This window comes from Mustela lutreola, chromosome 5 (assembly GCF_030435805.1).
Source record: "Mustela lutreola isolate mMusLut2 chromosome 5, mMusLut2.pri, whole genome shotgun sequence".
In the NCBI taxonomy this organism is placed as follows: domain Eukaryota; kingdom Metazoa; phylum Chordata; class Mammalia; order Carnivora; family Mustelidae; genus Mustela; species Mustela lutreola.
Window position 1 is genome coordinate 106,093,894 of NC_081294.1, and position 18,766 is coordinate 106,112,659.

At 37.5% G+C, this 18,766-nt stretch overlaps 1 protein-coding gene across 1 annotated transcript in view; it reads left to right on the top strand.

Annotated features, from left to right (window-relative positions):
* The window catches only part of JMY (junction mediating and regulatory protein, p53 cofactor), a 115,795-nt gene extending 97,029 nt beyond the window's left edge, over nucleotides 1-18,766 (top strand). Inside the window, exons 8-11 of the mRNA XM_059175321.1 lie at nucleotides 3,938-4,033; nucleotides 5,742-6,339; nucleotides 7,752-8,062; nucleotides 13,293-18,766. Coding sequence (XP_059031304.1) covers nucleotides 3,938-4,033; nucleotides 5,742-6,339; nucleotides 7,752-8,059 — 1,002 coding nt within the window. The 3' untranslated portion in view covers nucleotides 8,060-8,062; nucleotides 13,293-18,766. The remainder of the gene's footprint in view (nucleotides 1-3,937; nucleotides 4,034-5,741; nucleotides 6,340-7,751; nucleotides 8,063-13,292) is intronic.

Genomic DNA, 18,766 nt, shown 5'->3' on the forward strand with positions numbered 1-18,766 from the left:
CTTTCAGTGGACACTTTGGTCACTTACATATTTTGGCTATTGTGAATAATGCTGTAACAAACATGGGGGTGCATATATCTTTTTTAATTACTGTTATCATAGTCTTTGAATAAATACCCATAAGTGGAATTACTGTATCATAGGAGATATATATATATATATATATATTTTAATTTTTTATTCATTATATGAGAGAGACAGAGAGAGCACAAGCAGGCGGAGAAGCAGGCAGGGGGAGAGGGAGAAGCAGGCTTCCTGCTGAATAGGGAGCCCAACATGGGGCTCGATCCCAGGACCTGGACATCATGACCTGAGCTGAAGGCTGATGCTTAACCATCTGAGTCACCCAGGTGCCTCAGGATATTTATATTTTTAGTTTCTTTGAGGACCCTTCATACTGTTGTCTACAGTGGCTGCACTACTTTACCCTCCCACCAACAGTGCACAAGGTTTCCTTTTGTCCATATCCTCACCATCCTCACCAACACTTGTTATTTCTTTTTTTTTTTTAAGATTTTATTTATTTATTTGTCAGAGACAGAGGGAGAGAGAACGAGCGAGCACAGGCAGACAGAGGCAGGCAGAGGCAGGCAGAGGCAGAGGGAGAAGCCGGCTCCCTGCCAAGCAAGGAGCCCGATGTGGGACTTGATCCCAGGACCCTGGGATTATGGCCTGAGCTGAAGGCAGCCCCTTAACCAACTGAGCCACCCAGGCGTCCAACAATTGTTATTTCTTGTCTTTTTTGTTCTAGCCGTTCTGACAGGTGTAAGGTGATATGTCTTTGTAGTTTTGATTTGCATTTCCCCAATGAATAGTGATATTGAGTGTTTTTTCATGAGTCTTTTGGCCATTTGCATATCTTTGGAAAAAATCCCATTTTTAGCAGTAAGTATTATTACTTAAAAACATGATGATGATGATGATGATGATGATTTTCTTTGGTATTGAGTTGTAGAAGTTCTTTATATGTTTTGGATTTTAACTCCTTACCGGACATATCATTTGCAGGTATCTTCCATTCAGTAGGTTGCCTTTTCATTCTATTGATGGTTTCCTTCACTGTGCCAAAGTTTTTTATATTGGTATAGTCCCAGTATTTGATTTTTGCTTTTGTTTCCTTTGCCTGAGGAGACCTATCTAAAAAAAACATTACTAAGACTGTTGTCCAAGAGCTGCCTGTGCTCTCTTCTGGGAGTTTTCCTCTTTTTTACCACCTCTACCTCAGGGTCCATTTCTCCCTTGGTACTTGACAACTAAACCTCTGGGTCTATTTAACATGCCTGTTCTTTGTCACCACCACTTACACATCCCTGCTGCTTTTCTAGGGCTTAATATAGGGCCTGGCTGACAGGTAATTGACAAGTGTCTGATGGAAGAATAGAATTTCTTTATCTTCAGTTGCTTTCCCCCTAACATATTACTCTCTTAGATGGTATTTTAACATGCTATCCTTCTTTATTTTCTGATCTTAAAAAGTTTCCTTGTCTTAATATTTTCTAATTTTGTCTTATCTATAAGCAAGGTGAGTTTCTTCCTGAATAATTGAGTATCTTGATATGTGTATAAATTCTGATTTTTTTTTTAAGATTTTATTCATTTATTTGACAGAGATCACAAGTAGTCAGAGAGGCAGGCGGGGGGTGTGGGGGGAGTAGGCTCCCTGGTGAGCAGAGAGCTCGATGCGAGGCTCGATCCCAGCACCCTGGGATCACGACCTAAGCTGAAGGCAGAGGCCTTAACCGACTGAGCCATTCAGGCGCCCCACGATTTTGATTTTAAAAAAGCATATTCTAAACTCCTTTTTTTTTTTTACTGCTTCTTTAAAAATTCTTATTATAAGCAATTTTAAAATTAGTGGCTTGCAAAGATGCTTCTCAACCATTCTTACATTTTTAAAAACCTTACTGTGTTTATAAAAAGACATGTGATTTTATGAAAGATTAAAGCAATACAGAAAAAAATTATGAAGAAAAACCACTAAAATCGATGATCACAACTCCTCTTCCTGAGTTTATTTCATCTTAGAGTTAGGTTTCGTTGAGGTGCCATTTCAGGAAGGTTTCATGGTTACCATATATTCTGTGTTCTGGCATGTTTTGGGGGTGCTTGTTTCCTAAGAGACAATTTGTCTAGGTCATACTGTCATATTTTCTCTCTATTAAAATTGTATAGAGACTGTTACACTTTCTTGTAGCTTTGAATGTTGCAGTGTGAGGCCTGAGGTCTCCCTTCCTTCCACCCATCCTCCATGAGACTTGATTTTTCTGTTCAGATACTCATAAGTATTATGAGTTCTTGTTGGTTGTGGAAGTCTAGTAACTACCAGGTGATGATTGTAGGTGATGATTTCTGAAACCCTTTCACTTTCAGCCTGAAGATTGAAGTCACCCTTTGGATTTCAGTGTAATCATCCAAGACAAATGAAGCAGTAACTGTCAGTAGAAATGGTTCAGGAAAACGCTGGTGGTGGGAAAGAAAAGACGTAATAGAGTAAGGGAATAATTGAAGATTGACTTTGAAAAGGACAAATGGAAGTAAGACAAGTTAGTGACACACTGGAGACCACTGTCCTCTTCACATGGAATGAACTGATCTTATAGGAGGTATCTCCAAGTTTTTAAAACAAAGCAGGAAATAAAGTCATAGCCTATTTGCAAAGCTTAAAATGCCTTTTCATTTAATACTAGTTCTGTGAAAATCAGATTTAAATAGATAACCTTTAGGTGATTCAGCAACATAAGGAATTTTTTTTTTAAATTTCAGTATCGTAAACAACAGTATTCTGTTTATTTGAGGTGTACAGTGTGATCGTTTAACAATTCTTTACATTACTCAGTACATATCATGATAAGTTTATTGTTGATTCCCATCACTTCTTTTACCCATTCCTCCCTCCCACATCCACTCTGGCCACAATCTGTTTGTTCTCTATAGTTATGAATTTGTTCTTGGTTTGTCTCTCTCTCTTTTTTCCTTTGCTCATCTGTTTCTTAATTTCCACAAGTGAGTGAAATCATATGGTATTTGTCTTTCTCTGGCTTACTTAACTTAGCATTATACTCCCTAGGTCCATCCATGTTGTTGCACATGGCAAGTTTTCATTATTTTTATGGCTGAGCAATATTCTGTTTTATATATGCCAAAGCTTCTTTATTCATTTCTCCATGGATGGGCACTTGGGCTGCTTCCATAATTTGGCTGTGGTAAATAATGCTGCAGTAAACATAGGGGGTGCATATATATTTCCCAATTAGTGTTTCCATAATCTTTAGGTAAACACCTAGTAGTGAAATTACTGGATCATAAGGTAATTCTGTTTTTAATTTTTTGAGGAGTCTCCATATACCATACAAACTGTTTTCCACAGTTACTACCAGTTAGCATTAATATAGGGAAACTTCTAAATTTCTCTGCAGGTAACTCCCAGCTTCAAGGTGTGATATTAAACCAAATGATTCATGTATAATTCAAGAAATACTTTTTTTCCTAACTGCTGGTTATATTGGTATCTAAGTTATTGGCCAGGTGGTTGCTGATCTTATTTATTTTTATTTTTAAGGTAACTATTTGATTTTGCAGAATAGAGCAGCTACAAATATTTTATATTTAAATTGTCTAAGCCAGAGACTCAAAATGGAACATTTTTTGGTCTAGAGAAGATTTGATTTTACTTTTCAGAGTAAACATCTTTAATTGTGGGTAAATGCAAAAAAAAAAAAATGGTATTGTTTTGTCAGCATATCACTGTGAATTTTAAAACTATGATTTCTGTTAAAAATTGATAGTTTCATTCCATGAAACACTTTATTTAATGAATCATTCTTTGAGTTACCCATTTTACTTTTTTACTCATTGAGAGGTATCTCCCCCCCCCCCCCGTTAATAATAAAAATGAACAGGACATGTCATAATGAAATTACTATTAATTTTTTATCAGAAGAGAGAAAAATTACATGATGAAGAAGAAAGAAAAAGTGCTTGGGTTAGCCAGGAGAGACAGAGAACACTGGATAGACTTCGAACTTTTAAACAGGTAATAAAAGTATGATCAATTGATTGTTTTTCATTTTTTTTAAACAGCTATATATATATACTCCTATTGGAAGATAATGAGGAAAAAAAACTTAATTTTTCCTTTATAATTTAGAAAATGTAATTTTGGGGGGATGGGTTAATGGGGTGATGGACAATAAGGAGGACACTTGTTGTTATGAGCACTGAATATTATATGCAACTGATGAACCACAATTCTACCCTAAAAATGATAATACACTATTTGTTAACAAACTTGAATTTGAACAAAACCAAAAAAAGACAGTTACTTTAGGGGTTCCTGGGTGAGTAGGTTGGTTAAGTGTCTGACTCTTGATTTTCTCTCAGGTCATGATTTCAGGATTGAAAGATCAAGCTCCACGTCCATCTCTGCGCTTGGCAGGGTGTACTCCAGATTCTCCACCCCCTCTCTTCTCTCAAATAAACAATAACAAATAAAATATTTTTTAAAAATTAATGTGTGATTACAGGACTACCTTTCTCCCATTCATTAGTGTAGGTATTAAAGATTTATCATTTGAGAGGGAGAATGAGTGGGGGCAGGGGCAGAACGAGAAGGAGAGAGAGTCTTCAGCAGTGAGCGTGGAGCCTGACACAGGGCTCGATTTCACAACCCTGAGATTATGACCTGAACTGAAACCAAGAGTTGGTCATGTAAGTGACTGTGCCACCCAAGCACCCCATACCTTTCTTCCATTTGTGTACAGCAACAGCAACTTCGTGGTATTGGCCTATCATTTCAGTAGTATGAAAGGATCATCACAGCCTTTGGCAAACCTGGATTTTTGTTGTTGTTTTATAAAATTAATTAGTTCACAACTGACTATCCATTTTAGGCATCAACTTGTTATTAATAGCACATACAGTAACCTATGGTAACAATCTATGGAAATGACTCTGGCAGAATTAGAGAGTGGATCAGCTTACATGAGAAGTGGTTTGGCAGTTCTCTTGCCAGGCTAATCCAGGATGCTGGATGCTAGTACACAGCAGCCAAACATTTCCTTGGAGCTGTATTGAAGCTGAATGGTTCTAGTTATGTAAGTGTTCAGGAGTCTAACTTCCTATCTGTGCTGACAAGGATAAACCTTGTGTTAAGTAAATGTTGTTCACCAAATCCATTAATGCTAGGTTTTACTACAGTAAAAGATAGAATAAGAGTTCTGTATGTTAGTACTTAAAATTGTATTCCCTCTTCTTCCATCATAAAAATGTACATACTGTTTTGAGAGTTTTTTGAATACCAGGAAATGTTTTAAAAAATGAAAAATTAACGTTTTGAACTGTAAGCTTGTGAAAATACATGTAAGAAGCTAATAGTTTCATAGCTTTCTATATACCAATATCATTTATGTTTCGTATTTTTATCTTGCTATTTTGCCATTTAAATTACTAATTTCAGTCATTAAAAATCTTCAAATCCTCTAATAATTCTGAACAGTTGGCTTCTTAAGTGGGTAACAGGGGATAGGGCCTTGATAAAGGAGTTGGTAAGCAAATAGGGCTCAGTGATAATTGTTGAAAGGTATTATGCTTTGGTATTCTAGTCTTCTGTTTAACTGTTTAAAAGCACTTTCCCTGAAAAATCACAAAAGCTCCAAAATAACATTTTGCATCAGGAGATAATAGCCATTTGTTCATAAATTGTTTTACTGTAATTTGACCAGTCATAACTTCTGATTTTTTAGAGGTACCCTGGCCAAGTCATACTTAAATCAACCAGATTGCGACTGGCTCATGCCAGAAGAAGAAGCACAGCCAGTCCTGTGCCCTGTGAAGACCAGTGTGACCCTCTGCCAGGAGCGCTCCAGCCAGAAGAGAAAAGTGAAAAGGTGGAGGAAGGAAGAGGGAAGCTTGGGTCATCACAGAAAACAGAAGCCCAAAGCCTCTTACAACTTGAAGATACTTCATTAGCACAACTTGAAGCCACTTCATTACCTCTCAGTGGTGTTACCTCTGAACTGCCGTCCACTGTATCTCTTCCAGTTTTGAATAATATTGACCTCGAACCAGGTTCTATTACCACAGCTCCACTCCCCCCACCTCTTCCCCCAACACCACCTCCCCCACCCCCGCCTCCCCCTCCCCCTCCACCACCCCCTTTGCCTGTTGCTAAGGACAGCTCCCTAGAGATACTGGAGAAAGGTCTGCCTATAACAGAGGGGAATGAGAAGAGGATCCCAAAGTCTGCGAGTGCACCCTCAGCACATCTCTTTGACAGCAGCCAGCTGGTCAGTGCCAGGAAGAAGCTGAAAAAGACTGCTGAAGGTTTACAGAGGAGAAGAGGTAAGTTAAACAGACATGTTTATATTCATGTGTTGAGTAAGTTAAGACATAATCAAAGGACATTATATTTCATAGCACCCTACAGAGCTTAAAACATTTTCTTTTTGGACATTATTCGATAGTAAAGAGGTTTGCAGAGTCACAGCTTGGCACAAATTCTCCCAGTCCGCATCAGCAAATGTGTACAGACACAGAAATGTGCACCTTCTTGAGCTCTTAGGGATGTTCTAAAAATATTTTGAAGTGATATTTGGTCTATCTGGTAATACATAGTAAGTGACTCCTTCTGTGTTAAAAAGAAAATCTGATTTTAAACCTAGGAAATAACAAGGTATTCACACCAGAAAATGTAAGCTAGCTGGGCAGGACTGTCACACTAGGATGACATTGGCAGGACCATGTAACATTTGGTCACAAATTTATTGAGGGCCTTGGTATACTCTTTGTATAAAAAAGCAAGGAAGGATGGGGAGTAGCATACATAATTTACTGCATGCCATATATGCCTTAATAAAACTGTTATAATCCTGGTCCATGGCTTTCATTGGGAGAACATTATATAAAATAATTTGTATATTAAATTTTAATCTGAGAGATCATACATTAAATATTTTTACCATAACTGGAGTAGAATTTTATATGTAAAACAGCTAAGTGGAAAAAACAGAAGTCACTGTAGTCCGGGCACCTGGTTGGCTCAGTCAGTAAAGCATGCAACTCTTGATCCTCTTGAGTTCGAACCCCACATGGGGGATAGAGTTTATTTAATAATAATAATTTAAAAATCTCTTGAAAAAAATTTAAAAATCACCATAGTGAATCAAAACTTAGTTCTTTTTTTTTTTTTAAGATTTTATTTTATTTTTTTGACAGACAGAGATCACAAGTAGGCAGAGAGGCAGGCAGAGAGAGAGAGAGAGGAGGAAGCAGGCTCCCTGCTGAGCAGAGAGCCCGATGTGGGACTCAATCCCAGGACCCTGAGATCATGACCTGAGCCGAAGGCAGTGGCTTAACCCACTGAGCCACCCAGGTGCCCAAAACTTAGTTCTTTAAAATTATATTTGTAACTCAGATGTTGTCTGAATTTAGATTGAGCTGTTGCATTATGGAAATCCTTTGGGAGTCTCACCCATTGTATTCCCAAAGACCACCATCCAGCTCCCAATCTGCTTGCTTCTCTTACATGGGAAATAATAGAGATAATAACTTGGAATTGGAATCTGGATGTTGTGGCTTTGTTTGTTTAAACAAGCACAATTGAGATCCCATCTGTTTCTGGGAAACCTTCAGTCCACATTTCGTGGTCTGTGTTGTTTTCAGTGTCCTTGGCTAGCACAGTCCTAAAGTCTAGAGGTTTCTAATTGCACTGTAATTATGATCCTAACTGTAATTATTCTCTTTCATTTGTTAAGTGAGCTCACCCATGGATGAGGTGCTAGCTTCCTTGAAGCGTGGTAGTTTTCATCTGAAAAAGGTTGAACAGCGAACTCTGCCTCCTTTTCCTGATGAAGATGATAGTAATAATATCTTGGCACAAATCAGGAAAGGGGTAAAATTGAAGAAGGTACAGAAGGAAGTGCTGAGAGAATCCTTCACACTTCTGCCTGACACAGACCCTCTAACACGGAGCATCCATGAAGCTCTTAGAAGAATCAAAGAAGCGTCCCCTGAGTCAGAGGATGAAGAGGAAGCTTTGCCTTGCACAGATTGGGAAAATTAACAGGTAAATGGTCTTATATTCTTTTTGTAGCATTCAGTGATACAGCTTTTATATTAAATGGTGAAGTCTGTTCTATTTTATTCATGAGGTTTATTATTATACAGCTCAGTTATAGCATGGACCATAGATTTATGAACTTCAGGTTTTGTGTAGTTTCTGGGAACCTAAAATAAAATGCTTTTCAAAGATACTGTTACATAAATGCTGTGTTTATATCCTGCTTGTTAAAAATTTCTACAGTAGGGGTGCCTGGGTGGCTTACTCGGTTAAATGGCTGCCTTTGGCCCAGTTCATGATCCCAGGACATTTTTGGTGGGGATGAGGTGGGAGGGTCCTATGCTCAGTGGGAAGCCTGCTTCTCCCTCTGTTCTTTACCCTGCTTGTGCTGTCTTGTTCATTCACACACTCTCTCAAATAAATAAATAAAATCTTTAAAAATATAAAGAAATTAAAATTTCTACAGTATAGCTATAGCCCAAATAAAGAGGACAGTCTTATTCCAGTAAAGTGACAGTCTTACTTCTTGTTTTAAAAACAGAGAAGGCAGGTGGGACGCCTGGGTGGCTCAGTTGGTTCGGCGGCTGCCTTTGGCTCAGGTCATGATCCCAGCGTCCTGGGATCGAGTCCCACATCAGGCTCCTTGTTCAGCAGGGAGCCTGCTTCTCCCTCTGCCTCTGCCTGCCACTCTGTCTGCCTGTGCTCGCTCGCTCGCGCTCTCTCTCTCTCTGACAAATAAATAAAATCTTTAAAAAAAAAAAAAAAAGAGAGAGAGAGAGAGAAGGCAGGATACCTGGATGGCTCAGTCGGTTATGCATCTGCCTTCGCCTCAGGTCATGATCCCAGCGTCCTGCGATTGAGCCCTGCATCAGGCTCCCCGCTCAGCAGAGCGCCTGCTTCTCCCTGTGCCTGCCGCTCTCCAGCCTGTGCTTTCTCTCTTTCTCTGACAAATAAATAAAAAACGTCTTTAAAATGAATGAATGAATACATACATACATACATATATACATAAAAGGCCTTTTCTGACTAAAGTATTTCAGGTACAAATTATGTATATTGAATTTTGATGTCTTCTTAGCTGCCTACAAAGGAATTTTCTAAGATCAGTTTAGAAAAATTATTGCACTGTCTGATTATTTAGCTTTCTAAGCTTATAAAATGAAGATTTATCATTTTAAGACCTATCCTAGTTACTGCATGATGCAGATAAAATTGCAGCTAATACAGTAAATACCTAATAAGTGTATGCGTGTCTTATTGAGTACCCCTGTGGTACTGGTAACACATTTGGGGTTCTCTTAAAGTAATAGAGTTTTGACTTGAACACATTTTAGTAAGCTAATTATATAGTTCTGTGGCACAAATTATGCTGAATATAGAGTCAGTAAAGATAGAATCTAACAGTAGTCCTAACTGAAATATAACTTCTGCAAACTGTAATGCAAATATGCACATATATTCTTTTAAGTATCTTATGCTCTCTTGACTGACTGTGTTTCTGTGGGCTTTACAACATTCACCATGGGGCAGGGGGGGGGATTCATAGTCCTGGAAAGGAAGTAGGTGAAGGAATAATAAACTTAACTTGTTATCGAAGTGATTCTGAAATATGCCTGATCATAAGAACTACCTGGGAGCTTATTAAAAATGCACATTCTTGGCTTTCACTCCCATGGACTCATACTGAATAGATCTGATGTACATGCAGGCATACATCTGGATTTTGAAGACTTAATACAAAAAAAAAGGTAAATTATGTCATTAGTTTTTTAATATTACTAACATATTGAAAGATACTGTTTGGGATATGTCGAATAAAATACTACCAAAAGCAATTTTACCTGCACCTTCTGGGCATGGCTCCATCAGGAAAATGTAGATGTTCTTCTGCTATGCTCCCATCCCTACCTCTCCCCATCAGTGTCTGCACTGATCAGTAGGCTTAACAAAAAAAGGTCGTGAAAAATCGCATTCCCCTCGATAAGTGGTTTATATTACCTTTTTTAGTGTGCTCCAGTCAGCATTCAATAGTAGCACCACTATCCTGCCTTGGGTATTGGGCTGTTAGTATCCCTCTATCCTCTATTTATAGAGGCCCTAAGTATCTACACTGTGCTTTGTAGAAGTCACACATCTACTCACTGTGTGACTATGTCTAGGAATTCAGGGTGTCTAACTGGGTATTATTTGTAGGTTTTCTACCACTTCACAGTGCTACCTATCCCCTTGTCTCTTGCTTGGAGCTTCTCAGTGAGCTGCTCCTATGCCTAAAACTACCATTATAGGCACTGATTAGTTAACTGCACAGTTGGGCCTTTAAAAAATGAGTGTTTTCGGGGTGCCTGGGTGGCTCAGTAGGTTAAAGCCTCTGCCTTCGGCTCAGGTCATGATCCCGGGTTCTGGGATCGAGCCCCGCATCGGGTTCTCTGCTCTGCAGGGAGCCTGCTTCCCTTCCCCTCTCCCTCTCCCTCTCTCTCTCTCTCTCTCTCTCTGCCTGCCTCTCTGCCTATTTGTGATCTCAGTCAAATTTAAAAAAAAAAATTTTGGGGTGGGGGGGAAGTGTTTTCGTCTTTGGATTACAGCTGCTGCCCACAGTAGCCCAGGTGGGGTACATGGCCCATCAGCAGTTGCTCATACCAGCCCATCATCTCCATTTGTTTTCACCCTTCCCACCAGATCCTGCCCAGCATGTAGATATGGCAACAGCATTTCATATGTTCAAGTGCTTGGGTGGTTATTTTTAGCTTTTGGCTACTAATTTACCCTTAGAGTCAATGTTAAGAATATATCCACAATGAATACCATTTTGAAAATTGCCCCCAATTTTTTTTTTTGGCTGATTGATTATTACTTATGGCTGGTTTATATATTATAATGTTGAGAGAAACAGTGAAATACTCTCAGAAAACACATGAGCTCAGATATCTGCAAAATTACTTAGGATAAAACTGTGTATCCTATACCAGAAGCAAACCATATTCTAGTTGCAATCCCCACCAATTTGAGCAGGCAATGATAAAGGAGCTATTTTCACTGCCTTGTATGGGGTCTTGGCAAATTGTTTATAAAGACTAAACTTTTAGGGGCGCCTGGGTGGCTCAGTGGGTTAAAGCCCCTGCCTTCGGCTCAGGTCATGATCTCAGGGTCCTGGGATCGAGTCCCGCGTCGGGCTCTCTGCTCAGCAGGGAGCCTGCTTCCTCCTCTCTCTGCCTGCCTCTCTGCCTACTTGTGATCTGTCTCTGTCAAAGAAATAAATAAAAAAAAATTTAAAAAAAAAAAAAAAAAAAAAAAGACTAAACTTTTAGATGCTCATCTACAGATGGCTAAAAGTCTGTAATTCGTATTTCCTGTTAAAAATCAGTTTCTTGAATTTTTTAAATCACTAATTAGCTTTTCGGGAAAAAATTTCTCAAAGCGTCTTGAAATAAAAAGTGAATATCTCCTGTTCTGCCTTGTACAGCTTGCTTTAAAACTCTTCTCAGTAGGGCACCCCGGTGGCTCAGTTAGTGAAGCCTCTGCCTTTGGCCCAGGTCATGATCTCAGGTTGGGGGTCTGTGGATTGAGCCCTGCGTCAGGCTCCCAGGGCTTGGTGGGGAGCCTGCTTCTCCCTTTCCCTCTGCTCCTTTACCCTGCTTGTGCATACTCTCCCTCTCTCAAATAAATAAAATCTTTCAAAAAAATAATAAAATTCATCTCAGCAATAGCTGTAGGTAATAGTGTCCTTGAAGGAAATTTCTATATAAGGAAATACAATTATATAGGCTTTATATTGAGTTTCTAATTAGTTTTCTGCAGGTTCCTCCTTTAAGAAGTAACTATAACACGGGGCGCCTGGGTGGCTCAGTGGGTTAGGCCGCTGCCTTCAGCTCAGGTCATGATCTCAGGGTCCTGGGATCGAGTCCCGCATCGGGCTCTCTGCTCAGCGGGGAGCCTGCTTCCTCCTCTCTCTCCCTGTCAAATAAATAAATAAATCTTTAAAAAAAAAAAAAAAAAACACTGTCTGATAGGACTACAATACAATCCACAGATACAATGTAAATAGTTCTCATAGTCACATTGAAAAGGTAAAAGGAAACATGAAATTGACTTCAGTAATGCTTTATTTTATACAACGGATCCAAAAATAGTATATTTCAACATGCTATCAATATAAAAAATTAATGCTGTAGTTTACTTTTTTTAACGAGTCTTCAAAATCCAGTTTGTATTTTACACTTTATACTAGTAGCACACCTCAATTTGGATGCTAAGTATTCAGTGGTTAAAGTTGAAATGTCCTACAAAACAGTAAAATAGTATTTAATGGAGACATATTTTATACAGCTTCAGATTTTAATTTAAATCAAATTAAAAATTCATTTTCTCATAGTACCACATTTCAAATGCTCCAAAGCCACATGTAGCTATAGTGTTAGATAATGCAGAACTCTAATAAAATAAGCTAGGACTTGATTTATGTGCGTGTTCCTTTTTATCTAACAAGGAACTTTTTCATGTAAGTGCTCCTGTGCTGTGTGTAAGCCATAGATCTCAAGCACAACTATGCTGAAACTTAGCTAAAACATCTCTTTGAAGATCGGTACTAAACCTGTCCTCCAAATGCCATTATAACAAAAACTCACTTTCTAGTGAATTTTTGAAGTTTCGTTTAATGCTAAATATACTGGCAGTTTATGAGGCTGATATTTTAGACTGTATTTGGTCCTTTTTATTGTATAGTTCTGACAAAGTGTTAGAGTAAAAGGAATAAAAGTGAATCTAACAACCTTTAAAGTGTTCAAAGTTGTATTCTAATTATTTTGTTTTTATTTTATTGCTTTTACAAATGCATTTTTTTTAAAAACATGTTTCTTATATACTACCTTTACAAATGTAAGAAAAATCGTGTCAGGTACGGCAAAAGTTGTGCAGGAACACATACGTGTTTACAACAACATGTTACATTTAACATGGCATATTTTTAAAAGACCACACTGGGGGCGCCTGGGTGGTTCAGTGGGTTAAAGCCTCTGCCTTCGGCTCAGGTCATGATCCCAGAGCTCTGGGATCGAGCCCCGCATTGGGCTCTCTGCTCAGCAGGGAACCTGCTTCCCTTCCCCTCTCTCTGTCTGCTTATGATCTCTTTCTGTCAAATAAATAAATAAAATCTTTAAAAATAAAAAAAATAATAAAAGGCCACACTGTCTTTAATAAGTCAATATTTTTTAATACACTATTTTTTTTTATTTGTGAACAGGTGACTCAACAGAAAGAAAAAAACACCTACAGTTAAAGATCAAAGATTTGTTTTTGGAAAACAAAAGTTTAATGTGTGATTTCCCCAACTGGATTCCACAAGATGCAAAGTGTGTTGGCTCAGTGGTATGAAAAAAATGGAAGCACAATTGGCAAGTTACCACTTTTGCAGTCAGTCCAGTATTTGGTGGGTAACATGAGTTTTAGATGTGCAGTGCTCCCGATGCAATGAAGAAAAGGCCTTCCAGAGATGCCTGGTTTTTTAAGCACCTTCCCCTCCTGTCCACCCATGTTCATCCTTGTAGTGGCCAGTCAAGCTAGGGGTCGCTCCGAGTTGGAAAAACACTGGGTTGACAGAGATCTACTGTGAGCTGTGTCGGGACTGCTTTGAAATCCATCTTTAAGTGCACTGAATAGTCCTCTGCTTGAAAACACAGAGCTTCTTCTATATCAGCTTGTATAAATAGTGTGACACTCTGAAAAAGAAGTTTATCATGATAGCTATAGGACAGGAATTGGAAAGAATCAGATGGAAATGCACTGAAAATTTCCACATTACTCATCTCCAAAGGAGTTTTCATAAAGATGTTCAACATCTGAAAAGATACATAACCATGGAGATACACTTAATGTGTTTACCACAACATGATACATTAAACATGCATATTTTTAAAAGACCACATACTCACTTTGTAAGGTTTTGAAGTAAAAATTTCCATGCTTTTAAATAGCTCTTCATAATTGTGAATTTATAATAGTTTGAATTTCATGTGCAGCTTTGTTTATGAAAAGCAATACTTTGTAACTTGATAATTCAGATTATTTTTAGTCCTTTTGTTTGAACGATTGCTTGATTAGTGTAATTCAACGTGACTTTCCTATTGAGAATCAGAAATGAGGATTCAGTAATAGGGATGCAGATCTCGTCTGTTTAACATGCACCATTTAAGTTTTTCTTTTTATGCTCCACAGTGAAGTGCACTCTACAGATATGCAGAAAGTAGACAGGCAGAAAAGCCTCCTTGGCTGGCATTTCACTATCTTCACATGTTTCGAGTGGAACTTGGGGAGAGGACCTTTGTTATTGTCAGTAGACCTTTTAAAACCTATGTATGTAGTTCTAGGTGCTGATTTTGCTATAAGGAGTCCTGAAGGACGCATTTATATGAATGGAGCCATTATGAATTCTCAGCAGGAGTGTTGTGGGCTTGAATGAAGGTAGATATGTTGGACCCAGTCTACAGTATTCTGTAAAGTGTAATTCTGCATCAGACAGATTTTGGCCTTTATATGAAGGGAGTTAAGTAAGGACTGATGTACCAAAAAGAACCTTTATTTCTTCTGAGACATTTCTCTGTCCTAGACCCAGAAAGCAGTCCCGGAGTAAAAGCCCTCCAATGTATATGAATTGGTTTTTCAGAAGAGAGAAAAAAATGCTTACACCTTTGTCACTTTAAGATGTATTTCCTTTAAAATAATTATGGAGAAAAATTTCTGTTTATTGACGAGAGTAGGAACTTTTGCACAGTTTTTTTTCACAATACATTAGTTTTATTCTTATGTTATTCCTATATCTTGGAAGATTAAAATATATATCTAATGTAGAGACTCAATCTTTATCCCACAGTGGGAGAGGTGGATGAGGAATTTTCCTCATTTCCTTCAGTAAAACATTGAAGAGTGCTTTTCAACCAAAAGAATGATTGGTTTGATTAATATAATTTGGTGAAAAAAAATGTTTAAGCAAATTTACAAACCTTAAAAAAATCATGTATCAATTTTAAGCCTTTGGATGCATATGAATAAGTTTTTTCATTCATTGATATTTAGAAAAATACAGAACTTAACATTTTAAATTAACAGCAAAAGCACTAGAACTTTTATCTGTTAGGAATTTGCTCCCCAGTTACAGCTGGGATTCCATCAGAAGACAGGCTCACTTACAAATGGATACTGTAATTTGTCTTCCAGAACCATGTTCTGCTAAGTCTCCAGTACTCTGGAGTGGGTACAGACCCTTGTGAATCCTTTAGGGGTGCATCTGAAACTCTGTGTACATCCCACTGTGGCACTTCATGAAGATTATCTCTGTTGAAAATGATGAGTAGGTTAAAGCAAAGCCTCGTTAACAACCAGCTCTGCTTATTCTCTGCTAAATAAACTTTCTCTACTACACCTATTTTCCATCCTTAAGATTCAAATTCCTGCCTCCACAGAATTACAAGTTACTGCAGATCATCCACCTTGGGAGTTCTCACAATGTTTAAATTTCAGATAACTACAGTCCAGTTGTCCAAGATGAGATTACCAGTTGAATCCTCAAGTTAATTTTTTTTTCCCTCATGTTAATTTTAAAGCAGTTTTGGAACCCAACGGTTTTGTAAGCATAATTCCCACCACCACCACCACCCCGCCCTTAAAAAAAGCAGTGTCTTTGCCCTTAATATTAAATTTTAATATATTTAATTAGGATAGTATTTATAGATGACCACATGTTTTAAGTTCCAAACTTGCCCACATACTATTTCTATGGTTTAAAATATTTGAGAGTTTTATCTCAATGTATCCTTTCTGTCAAAAGAATCCACAAACAGCTGCTTGCTTGTGCCGAATCCCTTTAGAAGTCCGTTTACCAATCTAGTCCTCGACAGTAATATATTTTAAATAGGAAAACAAATAGGTAACTTGAGGATATTTTAAGGTTAAGGTTACTGCTCACTTGAATGCCATTTTTAAATTGTTCTCCCACTTAGTCACAGTGCTGTGTCTATAACCAGTGTGGTACTTTGAGGGAAGTTATTCCTAATCTCAGACCTGGGTGGTACTGTGATGTAGCTTTCTGACGAAACACCTGGCTAAAGAAGATTTTTTAAAGATGAGCAGTTACCTTCCTTACTTGATGTATGTCTATAGATTTTGAGTTTATGAGCGGCCTAAGAACAATCATTCACTAGTTGTCCTAGTTGTTCATTTTAACAAATTTAGATGCAATTGTAAATGATGTTGATCAGGTGTAGTAGTTAACACAGTGGGAATATGGGATTTTCCTCATTGTGTGAAACCACAGGGAATTTTCAGCACTTTGATTTACTCTGTAAAAATGGGGCAAAAATCCTTGTTTCTACAAAGCTGAACTGTACAGCATTTTTTGGTAACATATGGCATGACCACTTTGCCATAAAATGTGTTAAATTCTGAGGCATACTTCGGCCATAGAAGGCACTAAGAATTAAAACTCCTATCAGTGGAACAAAAATGAACGGGCAGCATCCTCTGTTTGGAATGGGACCAGTGTACAGTTAACAAAAGTTAATTTTATACATTCCTTAAGATTTCATTTTTTAATTGCATTCATTGAATTTGTGTATAAATTTAAGATAATGCCTACGTCAGTTTAGTCTTAGCCTAAGGAAAGTTTTTTCTTCCACTAAATATAAGGTCTTGGGGTGGTCGGTGTTTTTGTTTTCTGTTGTTTTTTTTTTAATAACCTTTATAATTTAATTATTATGCACATAATAATACCAGATACCAATCTGTCAAGTTCTATAGTAAGAGGTTCCTTAAAGGCCTTATCAGGGAGCTCAGATTGCATAACATTATTTCCAGGCTATTTGTAAGAAAGCATTTTAAACAGCTGTAAAAACATTTAAAAACTGTGGCAGATGCATTGTTAACTTGCAGCCGTTTGATAATAAGAGCAGAAACCTTAACAAGTTTTACCTAATTCTTGCACTGAATTTAAATGATAATATAAAGTTAAATGTGCATTTTAAGCAGATTTTATTTCACATTTCTAGCTTAGCATATGAGAAAAGCTATGCTTAGTGTTAGAGGACTGACAGGCAAGATATATTCCAGATGGAAGAGGTAAGAGAATGGAAGCACCTTACTGTTGAAGCATGTTGCGTTTAGTTAGTGCTGCTGAACAATTCAGTAGTTACTTCTGAACTTTGCTGCAAAGTGCTCTTTAGTTAAAGCACATAGAGAGGGATCTCTGCCTAATTGCTTTGTAAATTGAAGCAATGGTGTTTTTTATTCTATAAATAGTCTAATTTTAAAGTTTTTCCTACAAAATGAGTTTATATTGCTGCCTAAGCTATCATGTATGTAAACAGAGGGTTTTTTTTTTTAAGAGTGAGAAGAAATCGGTGTCCTGTGTGTGCGTGTGCACGCGCACATGTGGTGTGTTTGCCCATTGGGTTATTTGGAAGATATGTTCATTCTAAAATGTTCTGTTTTGCCCACAAGCATAAATGTACAGCTTGGTATTTGAGGGGTTTAATTGATTGAATTCAAATTTATAAGTGTTTCTCCCCTTCCCCACTTTTATTATGCCACTGTAAGGTGCATGTACAGAAAATACGTCGGAGGTTGACATATAATAAATACTTCATCAAGGCTATTTCACATTGAAACTCAAAGCAGTCATTTGTTTTGAGAGTTAAGGAAAAGTTTTTTGTTAGTTTTTTTAAAAATCATTTATAACTAAGGGTGGCTCAATTTGGGGGAATTAAGGGTGGAGAGGAAAGAAAGACAGTGGGAAGTGATTTTTAGATGTATACACAAAGATATGGGTGTTGGTTATAGAGGTGAATTTTAACAAGGGAAGTTTTGGGTTTTTTGGGTTTTTTTTTTTAAACTTGCATGTTCTATGGTTAACTATCCAAGAGTGTAACAAGTTATTCTAGCTTTTCCCAGTACTAATTATATTGGTTTTAAGAAGTCTTCATGATCACAAGATGGCATTTTCTCTTCAATTATGAACCCAGAGGGATAGACAATACCACCCAGACAGTGACTTCAACTTCTTTGACTTGGACAGAATCCCCACTGTCTCATTGAGTTTCTCGTACTGAATGTCTTGCCAAGTGTGAAACCACAATATATAGTTTGTGAAAAATTGAAGGCTACAGATAATTTTGCATGATTAAAGCCCATTAGGGCTACTGAAACTGACATGTTTTTTAGCCTTTCTGGTTAAATGAAAACTACAATGGCAAACCAATTCACCATTTACTAGCTTTGTGCAATATTATAATGGTAGAAGCAAAACACTAGCACATTGTGCTTGGCTTTTAAAGATGGCTTTACCACTGTACATTAAACGGAAGTGTGCACAGTGTATTGTAAATGCCAACTCCTGCAAATTTACAATACTTAAATATGCTCCATTAATATTCTAAAGTATTAAAAGTACAAAGAAAAAACTAAGCAGGCATTTATAGCAATACTCTGAAATCTCCAATAATTGTTTTGACTGTTGCCTTTTGCTCTTTAGTGCAACTTTTCTGCGTTGTAATTATTGTATTGCTTTGTATTTTCATGTTTTTTACACTCATGACTTCAGAAGTAAGTACTTGTACCGCAAGTACTGCAATCACCTTCTCTTCTTGTACATGCAATGTAACAACATGCAGTTTTGGTGCTTAACAATATTCCTTTTTTTCTTTAATAAAAGATATTTATTGAGTTAAA